Source organism: Trachinotus anak, unplaced genomic scaffold, assembly GCF_046630095.1.
Source record: "Trachinotus anak isolate AG129_WGS33_773 ecotype Australia unplaced genomic scaffold, CSIRO_AGI_Tana_v1 ptg000021l, whole genome shotgun sequence".
Lineage (NCBI taxonomy): Eukaryota > Metazoa > Chordata > Actinopteri > Carangiformes > Carangidae > Trachinotus > Trachinotus anak.
Window position 1 is genome coordinate 2633333 of NW_027273872.1, and position 16382 is coordinate 2649714.

Below are 16382 nucleotides of genomic sequence, written 5' to 3' on the forward strand. Positions count from 1 at the left end.
TTGAAGGTGTCAGGGTTATTAAAACATCAGGTCAACATGTTGTCACAATCTATATGTCTGCACATGTATCTTCTTGTAAATAAGCTGTCAACTGATAACCCATTATATGACTGTAAACATGGGATTCCTGCCTGTATAAACATCTCATATAACTATCATCACATCGAGACTGTTGCTACATGATGTTGGTGTTGGTGTTGATGAGTCTCTCCTTGTGTCATGACTGGAGATGTTTTACTGTGCACATTCACAAGAGTTAGGGCAGGTTTTTATTTTATGAAGCATTGAAGCAACATTTCACTAAGCAAACAAGACGCCAGTTACAGGATGAATTCAAACGCAACACGGTTCAGTCACTGGTTATTGTAACAGAATAATCTAGTAAAAAAAAAAAAAAAGATTTGTTTGGTTTAATACCATCAACAGCAAATCTCAGCACTTGTTGGAGTAATCATTGAGGAATTTTGTCATGATCAACATCAGCAACCGTGGTAAATGAGTGGGAATTAAGTCTACAGACAAACAGTTTGGTTGAGAGAGAGAGAGAGAGAGCCTGCGCTAAGTGGCTCTTTAAAACTACTATTTCCTCCCTGGACAGTTGCTCCACTATACAGACATTCTTGAGCAGACTGGAAGGAGTTGTGTCCATATTAGGAACATGTTACCTGATATCTGGCACAAATCAGGCCGGGGGAAAAAATGCCATCAGCCTTGGCTGTGCAGGGTGTGGCTTTTTACATTAACACCACTCTGACCCCCCGTGGACCAGATGAGTGAAATCTGTGATATCGAAATATTTTGAGAGGTGAAAAGATCATTGTTGTTTGGGATTTTTGGTTCATTGAATCATTGACTGTAAAATATGACAGAAAATTTTGGATCAATTCATGGTGTTTTCAGTGAAAATGCAATTTGCTCATTAGAAGAAGCAACTAACCAGCTGTTGCGGTGATGTGAGGATCCCAAGATGCTTTACTCAGATACGATCAGGGGACGTGGAGCTTTCAAACAATGCATAATTTCTCAAGGTTGTGTGAAGTCCAGCACTGACGGGGCCAAAGTTTCCAAAAGGGGGAACAGTGTGTTTTAATTTAATCATTGTCAGCTTCCTGTTATTCTAATGCAGATCAGAGCAGAGGTTTTACACTTTTAACTTCGTGATCCCTTCAAATGAAGCAGTGTTCACCCATGGCTCCTGCATATGTCGACAAGTGGTGACCAGTTTGACCAAAAACTGATTTTCTCCTCTTGTATTTTTTTCTTTTAAATAACTTTTAGAGGCAAAACTAAAACAAAACTAAAGTAAAGAATACACTAGAAATATTGGATGTTTTCCCAGGTTGGGATTCACTGTGCTCCTTATTTCTGGGACTAACTCTGCTGTTGACCAAGGCCACCCAGCCCCAGTCTGACGACAAGTTTATTCCACTGAAATATTTGAAGACTTTTGATAGCTTGTAGGCTTTGGCTACCTGCCATATTCCACAGCTATGAAGATTATAAACCTGTTCTTAGCATAATAAGAAAATCCCTTCTCAGATTTATGCAACTCAAATAAAATCATTTCTGGCACTAATCTTGTTTCACATTTCTTCTGGATGATCTCTGAAGCTCGACAGCTGCATTCTTACACAACCCAGACGTCCAATAAGAAGGAAGCAAGGTAAATGAGGAGGTCATTACAGCGAGGGCTTTAATCAAAAGCACAGGCTTCTATTTATTGACCGTTGCACGCACATGAACAGGTGAGAGTATATTTACACAGATGTAAACAGTCAGTACCTGCAACACAGAGAGAAAGAGGGACCACAATGGCTCCCTTTTTCTCTTGCGCACACACACACACACACACACACACACACACACACACACAAGTACACATCCATATATACCTGCATTAACACACACACACATTCACACACAGAGAGAATCCGCAGTACAAAGATAGAGTGGACTGTCTGAAAACACAGAGCACAGCAGGCCTCTTTGGTCAGCTACTTCAGACAAGTTTCCAATGGTCAAAGCCAATCACGAGTCACCACTCAGAACAGAGAGAGAAACATACTGACAGAGCAGTAGGCAAATACCAAAACCTACAGGAGCTTTTGCAGATTTCAAATTTTTTTAATGTGTCAGTTGAAGAACAGTGGCACACAATTCTGCATGTATATATTTTTCTTTTTTTTTTTTTCCAAAGAGTCGACCATCAGTAGAGGATGAATGATTCATGCTCTGTAGAAGACATGGCAATGGCATTTAAACAGCAAGGTGTTGCAAACATACATATTACGTACCTGTTAAGTATCAAGATGGAACAACAGTATGAAAGGTCTGCCACTGCAAAGTGGGAATAATTCTCTACAAAGAAACATCAATGAACAAACTTAATCTCTACTAAATATTACTTCATCATTCATTAAATCGACATGACATTGCTCATTTTTCCACAACCTTCCAAAACATAAAGGTAAATAATAAAAAAGCAGCCGTTAGATAAAACAAACATCATAGCAATAAAACAGAAAAAACATTCTCAAAGGACGAGTGCAAATAATTCAGTTCTTTTTTTTTTTTTCACTTCCATGTTTCCCTTCTACAAAATAAAATTCAATTATAACACAAACGAAAAAGTATAAAATGGTGGAAAGAATAAATCATTTCCTGGATAATGTGGTGTCAAGAGGCATGCCTGATTAAGAAAAAAAGTCAACACTTTCAATAAGAAGTTCCTGCACAGCAGAAGATAACTGTGGAAGGAAAAGCGATATCTAAACGCCTGCTCCTCCTTCCACCTCTGTATTATCCCCAACACACAAACACACACACACAGACACACAAACAGAGGCCTAACTTTCCATCTCTATCTATTTCTCTGTCTTTCATCATCTATTTCTCTCAGTCTTTTCTTTAACTCCATCCTCTTGTATCCCTTTTGGAAACACCTTTTTTTTTTCTTCCAGCTTACCAGGAGGGTAAACCACAAAACCGTCGTGTTCGTCACCAAGTGTTTCCTGGATTCTGTCCACATCAACACAGCGTTGCCACGGTGATGTCCTATCAACGCTTCCTGCTGAACACCCATTAACAGCTGCTGCACTCCGCACCCGAAGGAGGTCACAAAAAACCTTCCATTCTTCTTGTACACCCACCAAAAATAGCCTCCACAGTGTCCGATAATACCACTCTAAGTTCAATAAAACACATCCATCATTCAGTAGCCTTCTCATAATATGTATTTTTATGAAAATCCTGTTTAACCATCAACCCTAAACAGCAGAGAAAAAACATCCAGCATATAAACAGCTCTTCTTCTCTCCTGGCAGCTCTTCTAATGACGAACTGCCACAGTGTCAACATAAATATCATAAAGAATTCACTGCACCCAGATTCTCAGACGTAAATATTTGTTATTTTCTTACTCTTACGTGATTGTAAAGTGAATACCTCTGTTCAACTGTTGATCAGAAAAAATATAATGTTTAAAATATGTCAGCTTGAGCTCTGACAAACTGTGATGGGCATTGTTCACTATTGTTGGACATTTATAGCCCCAATGATTATTCAGTTGATCAAAAAACCGCTGGCAGATTAATTGATAATGAAAATAATCACTTGTTGCAGCCCTGTTAAAAATCAGATACAGAGATAATCGACTCTCTGATTTGTCAAACTTGTAAAAATACCTATGTGCTTACCAATAACACGGTAGTAAGTTCCTTTAGTGTCAGATTCTTTCTGTGTTTTTCAGGTTCATCTAATTGTAATTGATTGTAATAGAAAATGTGTGCACAAAGCTAGATGAGTATGAAAAAGGTGACTCGGCTCAAAGTATTTAAACTCTGTTGCAAAAAAGAATATAAAACACTTTAAGGTCGTCTGCATTCAGTTTTCACAAACTGTCAAAATGCAGGACAGAAATGGCACTAAGCTTTCGTCATTTGGATCTCGTTTTCAGAACAACAGCCCTTCGTTCTGCCGTGAGCGACATCAGCTTCTAAAATAAGGTGTAAAGTCTCTCTCTATGTCACAGTCAAAGGTCATTGGGAGAGATCCACAACGTTCACTGCCAGGTTACACCTCGTTGGTGGCATTACATTGTCGCACACTATTTACAGGCGAATAGCACAAACTGACAGACCAAACACCCGCTGAGTATATTGCTACCTTATGGATGGAGGTGTCTGTTTTGTTTTTTGGGGTTTTTTTTTTTTTTTTTTTCTTTTTTACAAAGGAAAACTACGACTGCATGGCTGCCCATCCTCAACCAGCTCTGCCTCCCAGAGCTCATTCAGCGTGGGCCGCCAGGCTTAAGACTACAATTCCCAGGCACTTGATTGTAACCAAATGTACAGTAAAGTTGTCCACTGGGTCAGCATGTCTCTGGTGCACAGAGAGAAGGCAGCAACATTCAAGGTCAGACCCAAAACACAAAAGCCCTCAACCTCCCATACAAAGAAAACAACAAGCATCCTCAGCATGCATATCAAAGTTATAGTACTCTTGTGATATACTCTACGACAAATTAGCTAGTGGTTGGTACTTGCATTTACACACTAACGCATGCTGCTAGACCTCTGTGCAATGCTACAGTAAAGTGACTGGCACACAAATTTAAGCCAAACTTAGAGAAACTGACTTTCAAAGGAATGCTAAAAAAAAACCCCTGCAAATAAATAAGATTTTATTCTATATTACAGTTTTGGCAGATGCCAGAAAGGTGTGGAAACGAGCAGAATGAGAATGAGGTAGAGACAGTGATTTGCCTGTAGAGGAAGTGGGAAAATGCAGCTGTGAGAAAATGTGTGGGGGGAAAAAAAAAAAAAAAGGATGAGGAACGGTGCGAGAGCAAAAGAGAATTCAGTGGAAGGACGAAAGAAGGAGAGACAGGTACTGGTCTTTTGCTCGATGGCTCGGGTCAGTGTGAGTTGGACGGTTGTCTGGATCTGCACCGAAAGATCTTCACATCCGCAGGCGGTGGTCTGTGAATGGCGGCTCCGAGTCATCCATGGGCAGCACCAGGCGCGTGCCCCTCATCACCAGCTCATTATCTCCATACGTTAACTCTCTGTCCAAGTCATCAGAGGTGGCGCCAGCGAAGGCCGGACCGCCACTGGTGTGGGAACCTGAGGCATCTGTACTGACTGTAATGTCGCCATAGGTCAGGTTGATATCGCCGTCTGTCAGGATGAGGTCAGAGTCATCATCCTTCAACTGGCCTTCATTCTGGGGGAAGAGGAAAGACGTCAGACACAACTTCACAGACACATAGATAAAGAAGAGAGTGTGACTTTATTCCTCAGTAACCACTAAATAAACGTAACTTTTCTCCCACTATAATATTTCAATCCTGACTCGTGCTTATTATCTTCTCCTCCTCTGCCTTGTAAAACAAAACCTGTCAAGCTGAGCCTCTGTGCTTCATGATTCATCACAGTAACTTTTTTCCATCCGTTAATACAGGATAAAAACTTAAAATAGCTCCTGTACGAAGCGGCGTCTGACCTCATATGCCTGAGGGCTGGTGAGGAAGCGGGCGAGAGGGCCGCAGCAGGGAGGCAGCGTGGCTGTGAGAGGGGGGCCGCTGTGAGTCAGGATGGGCTTTAGGTAGCTGGAGGAGGGGGGCTTGAGTCAAGGACAGTTTACAGAGACAAGCTGCACTGACAGAGATGTTAGACACCAAACAGCAGCAAACAAACACACTGTACCTCTGTATAGTGTGGTCAATGAAAGCTGAGGAGATTTAAAAAGTCAATTTAAAATAACTAAACGGAAAAATTTAATCTTTGATTCATTTATGTAAGAAGGCACTAAACACAATGACCTTAGTATTACACACCAGTACAGGAACTAATTTGTCTTCCACTCTGTACATGGGACTCCCTCTGCTGTCTGACACTGTGAACTACAGTAGTCACCACTCAGCAAGCCCGGCTCGTCTACAAACCTCCAGCTGCACAAATACAAACTTATCAACTTCCTATGAAGTTGTCATCTCGAAGTGCTGACAGGAGGCCATGCTGCAATGGTTGTGAGTCATAGTTATAGTTTTTTCCATTCTGATTTAATAAAAGATTTGGTCATCTGTATTAGTTTTTAATACTCACCCAGGTTCAGCCTCCTATTCTTTTTTTGTGACAATATTTTGAACATCTGAATGATGATTTCTGCTCTTTATATTATATTTCCATGTATTACAAGGAAACAAGTCAAATTTTGAGAACAGAAAAAAATAAACTATGTTGATTTATTCTTGACTTTTATGGCTCTAATAAAACTAGTCATTTGTCACCAAAGGATACTTGTGGTCGAAGTTGTACCAAATTCTGAAAAGCCAGGCACTTTCTTGTTTGGTGCTCCTTCTCTCTGAGCCTTCAGCAATACTCATCTAGAAAAAAAGCAGAAAATGTTATTAGTTTTTGTTTTTTTGTGGTCATATTCAGTCACAGTAGAGTAATCAATCTTTCACGAGGGACACACTCACAGAGTTATCTTGATCAGAGTCCACTCCCACTCTGTGAAAAAAAAAAAAAAAGGAAACACATGTAAATCTGTTTCAGCAGAGTCACGCTGAGAAGTTCCTCAGCAGCAGCTTGAAACAATGAGTGTGCTGCATAAGAAGCTTCAAGCATTAACCAGAGGAGGGCCAGAGGTTATATTGAATAATTCTTGGAGTTTTAACCTTATAGAAGACGAGTTAAACAGGAGCCATAAAGTCTGGACAACCAGAGACAAGCATTAAAAAGAACTGATGTGGGGATGGATGTGACCGGGTGGAGGAGAGGCGTTACCGTATGCGCTGGCAGGACAACATCTGGGTGGTGCCACCTCCACAGATCCAGACAGTGAAGAAGACCACAAGAAGAGTGGTGGAAAACATCATCTGACGGGCGTAAGTCGCTGTGTCTCTGATGGACAGGGCGAAGGTCATCGCACCTCGCAGTCCTAAGGAGCACAGCATGAATGTTATACTTTACTTTTACTTTATGACTTCATTCCAGACACATCAGTCCATGATTCTGTCCGTATCAGTTACGAAATAAAAATAAAAGTAGATAATAATAAGAAAGAGTAAGATAAACAACAGAAATCTGTTCCAGTGTTTCCAAAAACAAGAAGAGTACCTTGTGTCACTTTTTGTAGGCTCACTTAAGGAAATTATGATTTCATTCCTTGAGCCAGTTAAATCGAACCATAAATATAAACACAAAATTTCTTGTGACAGCATAAAAAACTGGGACATTATTTGTCACAGACATATGACTAGCTCTTGGGAGCTTAAGCAGGATTCTGAACGCGTCATTTAATGCCACCTGAAGCCTTTTCATTTTTGCTTTACTGTAACTACACCACAAGTGAGCTTATAAACAAACAAGAATGCAAGTTTCTGTGTGAGACAGATCAGGAGGAGTTGGTTTCATCGGCGCTTCATCTACTCAAAGTGGGAAGAAAGAAACTAGCAAAGGATCAAGTGCATCCACGAGCTGCAGAGGCCTAACAGCCTGAATTAGCTGCACAGTCTTACATCCAGTTCTACACAATCAACGTCTGTGAACCACTAACCTGCAAACATCATCATGTGCTGAAAGTTAGATCTGATCTTGTTGCGTCGTCCCAGATTAAGAAGGAATGAGAGAGGGTAGATGTTAGCAGCTCTTCCCAGGAACACTGCCAGCTGGGTGGGAAAGAGGTTAAGGAGAGGACAACAAAACAAAACAGAGAGCTAGTGAACCCTCCTCACTCCGTGCCAAGCTTATTTACTGCGCCTTCAAATCAATTACCATTTGCATTTTGGTGTTTAGTTGTGAGACTGTGGGAACTTCTTGCTTTAGCACCTGAGAATTACTGAAAAAGGTGGTAGCTCCATATTCCTACGCCGATAACCAAGCAGAGGGTCGTCAAGCTTCACGTTCACAAGAGAATTTATATGAAAAAGATACAAAAGCTCCAACGATGAACATTGGATTAAAGACGTGGCTCTGGAAGGTGAACAGGGTCAGACCCATGTAGGAGAAAATGAAGTTCTCTGCCAGGAAATTCAGCAGCTCAAACAGCTGCAACACACAAGAAACAACATCAACAGCTTGTGATGGTGGCAGCCTCAGTGGACGTGCAGCTTCACAACAAAAACAAGATACAAGTTACAACAAAACACAGTTAAACAAATGCAACAGCTAAATACACTCGGCTTGTATGTCTTCGACTACAAATGTTAAAAATCAAAATTGTACCTTTGAATTAAATCATTTGCTTTCTACATATTTGAAAGGAAAAATATGTGAAAGTAGGAAATAATGTTTTTATTTTTGGATTCTCTTTTCTCTTTCACTTGAATATTTTTTCATCAAACCTGGTTTTCTTCCATTATTCAAATGTATTTGTTCCTGTTTTGTTGCAGTGATGTAGAAAAGGGTGCAGTGAGCAATCATCTGTCACTCCAACCGTAAAACTGTTTGCCAACAAACCAATTACTATCATTCCATATTATAGCTTGTAAACTGAAACACAGCTTTATTAGTTATGTGACATTTCCATTGGGCTTTAACTGTTTCTCAGTTTTACTACTTTCAAAAAAAAAGGCACAAACATAACTCAATATTGAAGCACATCAAAAAAGAACAGAATCACCAGGATGTTTTAGTGCAGGTCTGACCTGTTTGGTCCTGTCCTGGGACTCAGGGGACAGGTTGTTGAAGGTGTAGTGGGCCTGAGTGATCCCACAGAACAGCACTGCGACTACACCTGCAACACATCAGGAAGGAGGGCCAGTAAACACTGATTACTAGCCACATGATGCATTAACAGTATAATTATTCACATTTGTTGTTGTTCTCTCAAGAACACGTCAGTGCTGTTGCTAGTTGTCATGCAGGAGGGACCACGTCCTCCAGGTGAATCACAATCACTGTATCTCAATTACTATCAAAATAAGATGGCACCAACAGCATACCATCATCATCACCATGGCAGTTTAAGTGTTTGAACATGTGTGTGTGTGTGTTACCTGTGAAGCCACACGCCTCAGCCAACAGGAACGTGCTCCATGACATGAGGAAGAACAGAGCGGTCTCCAGCAGCTGGAAATCCCTCAGCTTGGTGAATTTAGTCACGTACAGACAGTCAGGGAGTTTAACAGGACAACTTTACACACGACTCAGACATAACATATACACATGATTCCACATGTTTCAAGTGGATTCTTCAAACATGAAAAACTTTCACTTTTTCTCCATTGTTTTACAAACACTGAGGTCATTTGTAGTGTATTTTAAACTGCAACACTGGGTTATTATTTACAACCGAGTAAACACTTTAACATTTAACTGCTACACGCTGCAGTGGATGGATGGCTGTTATTAATAAAATGTTTAGAAATTGTTTTTCTTATATAAATAAATAATAAAACAGCAGAAAAGATATGAGAGCGGTGACGACTCCGGTGGCCACTCCCAGAGCAAAAGAGCCGCTGAAGACTCCGAGGAAAATCCCAAAAGATTTCAGCATCGCCATGACCTCAAAGGTGTGACTGTTGTCTCCTTGTGGCTGGTACGCTACTATAGACCTGACACAAGACAAAATACAACCATTTAATGACAACTACTCATGCAAAGTGCACAGAGTGTAAATCATGTCATACATTAAGACTAATAACTGTGACTGAAGGTTTATAAACTTATTTTACAGCTTATTAAGCTGAAGTTGAAGCCTGCATACAGAAACCTATCACTGCACTTGCGCTCTGAAAACATTTCTGTTACTTAAGTGGATTTCACAGAAAAAAACTCTCCCTCATGTAAACTGGGAGACTCGTGATAAAGAGAAAAGCAGAGTCATGGAGAGGTCAGAGAGCTGGAACAGAAGAGCGTCAGGCTTTATTTGGATAGTTCAGTGTTAATACTCAGCTTGTAACAAAGTGGATTGCTTAAAAGTCTACTGGAGTGATACTGCTGTGTGAAAACACAGATATGCAATTTGTCCTTTATACTGTTCATACACAGTTAAGCTTCACATGGACTCAATATTCCAATAAACCCTGAGCAGGGGTGGAACAATAGTTAATTTAAAACTTGTTATGGTGTGGTTTTGGTTTACTTTACTGCTGCTATCATTATAACCAACAATAAAAAGAGGCACCATAAGCTGTTAAATACACATTTTTGATGGTAGAAAAAACAATAACTATGTTCTGCCAGGGAAGAAAAAGAGTCTCCAGAGCTTCCTCCTTCCTCTTTAGTCCAAATAAAGAATCTGCTTTGAAAATCATGTGGACAGAAAAATTCCAGTGACCAGAAACACAACAAACTCACTGACACAGACTTGGGACAAATAGCTTTTGAAAATAATTTAGTTTCTTTGTTTTAAACTCTTGTCAGAATGAGAAAGCAAATATCAAAAATTTGATATCTTATTGAGGCAGCTTTGTGATAAAATGTAATTAAAGTGGCAAAACTTATTTCCAAATAATGGTTTCAAATACTACTTGAACCAAGTCTGAAAGCAGATTTATTCACCCTCCCCACTCTCAGCCCCCCCCCACACAAAACAAATCACCAGGCATTTCGTCTATCAGGATTCCTGGCTTCGTGCCCTCTCCTTGACTTTTATACTATATCTCCAAATATAATAGGAATGTGCTCTTAGCTGACTCACAACATCAAAAACACTTCACCAAAAAAAAGCGTAAATTCATGAATAAACAATGAAATGTTCTGTGTCTCTGGTTGAATAAGCCAGAGTGTAAAAACAAATGGCCAGTGATTTGTCATGTTGGTCCCAAGGCATCGCAAAGGCACACAATGTCATGCTCTACTTAGTGCACCCGTTCAATGGGCTGGTCAGAGTCTCTCCGCGGGGACCGGCCCCTCCACCGTGTCTGCTATTATAATTTATAATTCTGTGGAAATAAACAGTTCCATGGAGAGCAGGGGAAAACTAAGGGTTAGCTTAGGGACTACCGCTCTGCTGTGACGTTAAAGAGAAGCTGATATTAGGTTAGTTAAAGGTCACTGGTCAATAGTTTAAAAAAAAACATGCATGACTTGCACGTCACCATTTAGCAGCCCTGCGCACATTGAAGACAGCTTGGGACAGTGCAGACTCCAAGTGTGTGTGTGTGATGTCAAAAAGACAGACGACTTACGAGGACAGAACCACGGCCACAGCATCGTTGAGCACACTCTCTCCAAACAGCAGAGCGTACAGATCCACGTCGACCTGCAGCTCGTTGAAGATAGCCAGGACGGTCACTGTGACACAAAAACACACTCAGTTCTTCTCCATGTTAGAACTGATGCAAATTAAGACACACGTCACCGAGTGAGACGGTCATGGGTGTCAAGAGGTTCATGTAAAACATGTTGTTTTAATTGTTTGTTTCTGTTTGTTTTCGTTTTAAAATTTGAAAGAACTTTCCACTGTTTAATGTATGAAAGGTGCTTTATAAATATAGTTTATCATCATCAAATAAAGAGCATATTAATGATAAAGTGCACTGTTTTTGAGAATGAACATTCTTTAATGTTTTGTTCCAAAAAAAAAAAAAAAAAAAAATCTATATAATACTGTTCTATTCCACTTTGTATCAGCTGTGGACAGTTTGACTGAATATATAATGTGAAACAATGACAAATCTTTAGTTTCATGATGACTTGTCTCTGTCTGTGTTCTGTTTGCCAGAATGTGTCCTACATGCTTTGATCTATTCAGTGGACTGAGGACCAGCATACACACCAGGGTCTGTGGCAGAGACAATGGCTCCAAAGAACAGACAGTCAGTGAAGAAGAAGTCTCCATCCAGCTGTCCCACCTGCTTCATTAGCATCACACAGCCGTACATCAGCAGCCTGATGGAGGAACAGCAGGTGGTTTTGTACATCATCATAAACAACACTGACTTTAATGGCATCATGGACACTTTAACACCACAGGAAATGACATATATAAATTCTGCTCTGTCATAAAAAGTTTTATATATATAGAGTTGTGAAAGATGTGAAATTCCACACAAGTTGCACATGTGAAATGGATGTTTGTCTTAGTGTTTCTTTTTTGATATATTCATATTCTTACCCGATAATGAAACAGGAAATAACTGTCCCCAGAAAGGCATAAGCCAGGATGGATCCCATGTTACGGAAAAAATGTCTCTGAAAGACAAAACAATTTAACACATCAACACTCATCCGCACACAGAGTTTTTTGCATTTCATCTTAGCAGAGAACATTGTTTCATCAGCCAGTGTTTGGAGTATTCACTTTGTAATTAATGACCAATTATTCTTTATGAGGCAGTAGAAAGAGTGGCTCCAATAGTGAAGTACAACTGTACCCTTTTTAAGCTGTAGCCAGCATGGAAGATGATCGGTGGTAGAAGAATATTGAAGAACACTTCAGGGTCAAAGGTCACCTGAGTCACACACACACACACACACACACACACACACACACACACACACACACACACACACACACAAATAGCATCACATCCTGTGATTATGTAATAATACTATATTACAGTTAAGGATAAGGAATGAAACAAACAAAGCTGTTTTAATGGAGACTTCTAGGCTGCTGCTGGATTATTGGATAACTTTAATTCATTAATTTATCCTAAATGACACATCTGGGACAGCATTAGGTGGCTTCCAGGACAATCAACAAAAAGCTGTTATGATTTTAAAATGACAGGATGGGAAGTGGGGGCAGCTTCTATACACAGGCAGAGCCAAAAACATTACGATTAATACCATTTTTAGATGTGACTCTGGAACAGTGCTGTATCAAAATTTGTCTGCATGTGGTTTTGATCCATGACAACTTCCTTTCACATTTGGTGGTGAGCAAGCCTCAATCACAAATCAACATTGCTATGACTTGCAAAGTGCAGCCACTTATGCACCCTTCTGAATCAAGCTTTGGACTGCATATCTTGATTATGTAGAGTATAAATAGAAAAGCTACTTAATATAGAAAAATTCATGGAGCAATTCAAGACTCAAAACCAAATAACACTTTTCACTAAGGCAGCCAACAACCAACAATTCTTTTCATTATCAATTAATCGGATGATGATTTTCTTGATTAAATGTTTAATTATTTTGTCTGTTAAATGCCAGAAGTGAAATTATAATTTCCCACAGCCCAAGGTGATGTCTTCAAATTGCTTGTTGTGTCCAGTCAGCTTTATAAAAATGAAAATAGTTCATTACCTTACACATGCTTAAAAAAAACTGTAACGATGAACTGATTATCAAACTAATCAAACTAATTACAGCTCAATATTTTAAAGCTTTAACATGAACAGAAGAAGTAACAAGAAATTCACAGAAAGATATACATAGGATACTATACTGTGTATAAGAATTTCACAATATATTCATAAGATACAATCAATACAATTTCTTAGAGTCTTGTGTTAAATTTCTGTCTGACAACACCGTGACCGCCTGTACCTTTCGCAGCATCTCATTATCTTGCACGTCGTTCACCTCGTTGGCACTGATCTCCCCTTTCAGAGTGTACTCGTAGAATTTGCCACTGACATTGACCAGCAGAGTGGCGGGGCTGGCGTTTACATGGCAGCTCATTGTGACGTTGCTAACATCCCGAGGAACGTGGATACCATAACGTAAGACCACGCCAACAAGTAAGCCTGGGAGGAGGGTTACAAAAGAGGCAAAACAAAGAGGACACAGAGGGGAGAGTCAGTTAACGTCACTTGTTTATGGTTGTGACACAAAGATCAAAATCAATAATGAGACATCACTAGAGGAGTAAAGGCAAGGTGGTCATGATTCTGCAGCCGCCTAAAACTGTAGAGGGCTATCAAACATTTCAGTATGATTATGGTGAAGAAGAAATGGTAAAGAAAAATCACAAAGCCAAATTCTGAGCTTTTTCTATGAAATTAAAGTCTGAAAAGCATCTCTGAGAATGAATTACCATCTCAGATATGTACCAGACAAATTAGGAATCCTATGTGTTTAGATGATGACTCTTAAAAACTCTGCGGAGCCACACTGGTGTTTTCAGTGAGCCTGGCTGATTAGATCTGTAGCCAGGAGGACACCGAGTGGAGCTATGCTGGGGATTACATGATGTCAACAAACACAACAGTGATAACATGTAAACATCCTGACAGGTGTAACATAACCAACCAGGAGAGGTGTCAGTCAAACACTGTCTGTACACGCCCACTCATTCTGGGAAGAGCTCTAAATTTTGACTTATCAAGCACATAAAGCCACTACTGTTAATAGGGGCTCTGTTCCATTTACGTATTTTAGTGACAGAAGTTAGAGAGAATGCAGAATGCATGAATACTGGAACTGAAACATCTGCAATGAATGCAGCCATTAATATTACAGCTGTGCTCTCCCTACTGTGACATATCTGAAAGTCTGCTGTGAAAAAGTCCCTCAGGCTACAGAAGTGAAACAACCTTTGTGGGTAAACAATGGGTGTGCTGAGGTTTAAGCAATAACTGAAACTATACTATCATTGATGGAACAAAATATAATATGATAATACTACAGCTTGGTTCCTCATCCATTCAGAGAATTACTGGGATGGCTGAAGAGAATATCTTCAAATCATCCAGTTAAATATTAGAAGCAAAGACCAGTCAGTGAAAGCCCAGTGAGCAGCAGTGGTGGAAGAAGTACTGAGGCCTTTTACTTAAGTAAATGTAGAAATATCACAGTGACGAAATACTCAGTCTCATTCAAAATTTTACTTAAGTAAAAGTGAAAAGAGCATAAAGTACCAAAAGTAGAAGTATTATGCAGAATGGCTCATTTTAAAATAATGCAAATGATAAAAAAACAAGAATTATATTACTGGATTGTAATTGGTGATGCGTTCATGTGTACATCATTTGAAGCCATTAGTTGTGTTAAATTGGAATTAGTTTATATACTTCATGGGTAGCTTGTGAATTTCCCCCCAGGGATCAAAAAAGTCTTAACAAAACCAATGTTAATTTTTTTTATTAAAATTTTGGATTATTAAACTGAAGCTGCAACAAAAGATATCAAACACATGCAGAGGAGTAAGTAACGCACTATTTCCCTCCAAAATGTATTGTAGTGGAAAGTAGCAGAAAATACAAAATACTCAAGTGAAGTTTAGAATAAGCACCTTAAGGATATACTAAAGAACACTATTTGAGTAAATGTACTTGGCTACTTTCCACCACAGGGGAGTGGAGTTTGTCCTGTCAGGTGTAGAAAGGGTTTGTATCGGTTTCTGAGTGAAGGAGGAAGCAGTCAACCACCTGCTCGGAATTATGTTTATATCAAGCACATTCATCTATGATCTTACCAGGCCAGAGCATAGAGAAGTGAAATTTTGTAATGGCTTTATCGTGATACAGCTGTTCTCTCAGGGGGCCCACAGCCCTAACTGCTAATATGTCATTCTCAAGACCAAGCAGGGTGCAGAGGAGGTGTTAGTGTGGCCGTAACTCAGCATGTTTCCTTGCAGCATCCTCCCTGGCACAGCATAGTGTGAGAATGCACTCAAATACGCTGCAGCTCAGTAATGCAGTGATTTCAGACCTAATCATCAGTAGAAAATGAGAATAAATGCACCGGTGACGTCTCTCTCTCACCATAAATCATCGCCAGACCAGTTTCGTGCAGGAACCTGAACCGCCGGTGTTTGAACAACCAGATGGTGAGAATGGTGAGGGTGAGGAGCAGGATGAAGATGAGCAGGTCTGCGCTGTCCTGCCTGTGGCTCTCCTCAGCCTTTTTCTCTGTATCGATGTTCTCCATGGCACTGTACTCCTCCTCCTGAGGCGAGGATGCCCGGCACACACAGATGCACACAGACAGGCTCACTAGCAGGAGCAGCCACAGCGTCCTCGTCGCCCTCCAGGCACCGTTGACAGTTACTTTAAACATAATTCCGGCTGGTCGGCGGTCAAAAGCTGTACGGTCGTCGCGGATAAAAGCAAACTTTGTGCAAATATTATTCACGAACTGGTAGGGGAAGAAGACAGCAGAAAGACGACAGCAACAGAGATATCTATTCCGGCCCGGAAGTGAAAACTAATTTTTCCAGAAAGTATGCAGTATTCATTTCATTGTAAAAGCACCATAACATGATATTGTAGGATTAAATCAACCCTAGCAAAGAAAGCTTATCGTAACGTTTTGTGTGTAATTGATACGACCTGTGAATGAACAGGCTACAAATGTGTGGTCGTTTTTCCAGAGCTGATGATACTAGTTCTGACACATGGCTCTTATTGTGAAATCTCATATTTTCAACATCCTGAACAGGAAGTAAGATTAAAAACAAGATCTTACAATTTAATGATTAATAACAATTTTTTTGTTGATAATTTTCAATTAAATAGCATATGTCGATAGTATAACTAT

The 16382-nt window shown here is 39.9% G+C and overlaps 1 protein-coding gene across 1 annotated transcript; it reads right to left on the reverse strand.

Annotated features, from left to right (window-relative positions):
• Nucleotides 1-1692: 1692 nt before the first annotated feature.
• On the reverse strand, nt 1693-16190 carry slc9a6a (solute carrier family 9 member A6a). The gene is made up of 16 exons (XM_071458502.1): nt 15608-16190; nt 13449-13648; nt 12326-12403; nt 12067-12143; nt 11728-11840; nt 11138-11243; nt 9418-9559; nt 9002-9107; nt 8651-8739; nt 7938-8051; nt 7561-7672; nt 6789-6942; nt 6482-6512; nt 6300-6385; nt 5503-5608; nt 1693-5223 (listed from the first exon to the last, which is right to left on the reverse strand). Exons 1-16 carry the CDS (start codon nt 15900-15902, stop codon nt 4960-4962), a joined length of 2073 nt encoding a protein of 690 aa, XP_071314603.1. The 5' UTR covers nt 15903-16190; the 3' UTR covers nt 1693-4959.
• Between the last annotated feature and the right edge of the window lie 192 nt (nt 16191-16382).

What these genes read in the sequence shown, in the direction of transcription:
- slc9a6a (XM_071458502.1), bottom strand. Translation starts at nt 15,902, where the DNA reads ATGTTTAAAGTAACTGTCAACGGTGCCTGGAGGGCGACGAGGACGCTG. An exon ending in ATTTCCTGTTTCATTATCGG is followed by an intron (nt 11,841 to 12,066) that starts GTAAGAATATGA and finishes TTCCTCCATCAG; the next exon opens with GCTGCTGATGTACGGCTGTG. An exon ending in GTGGCCGTGGTTCTGTCCTC is followed by an intron (nt 9,560 to 11,137) that starts GTAAGTCGTCTG and finishes GTCTTGTGTCAG; the next exon opens with GTCTATAGTAGCGTACCAGC.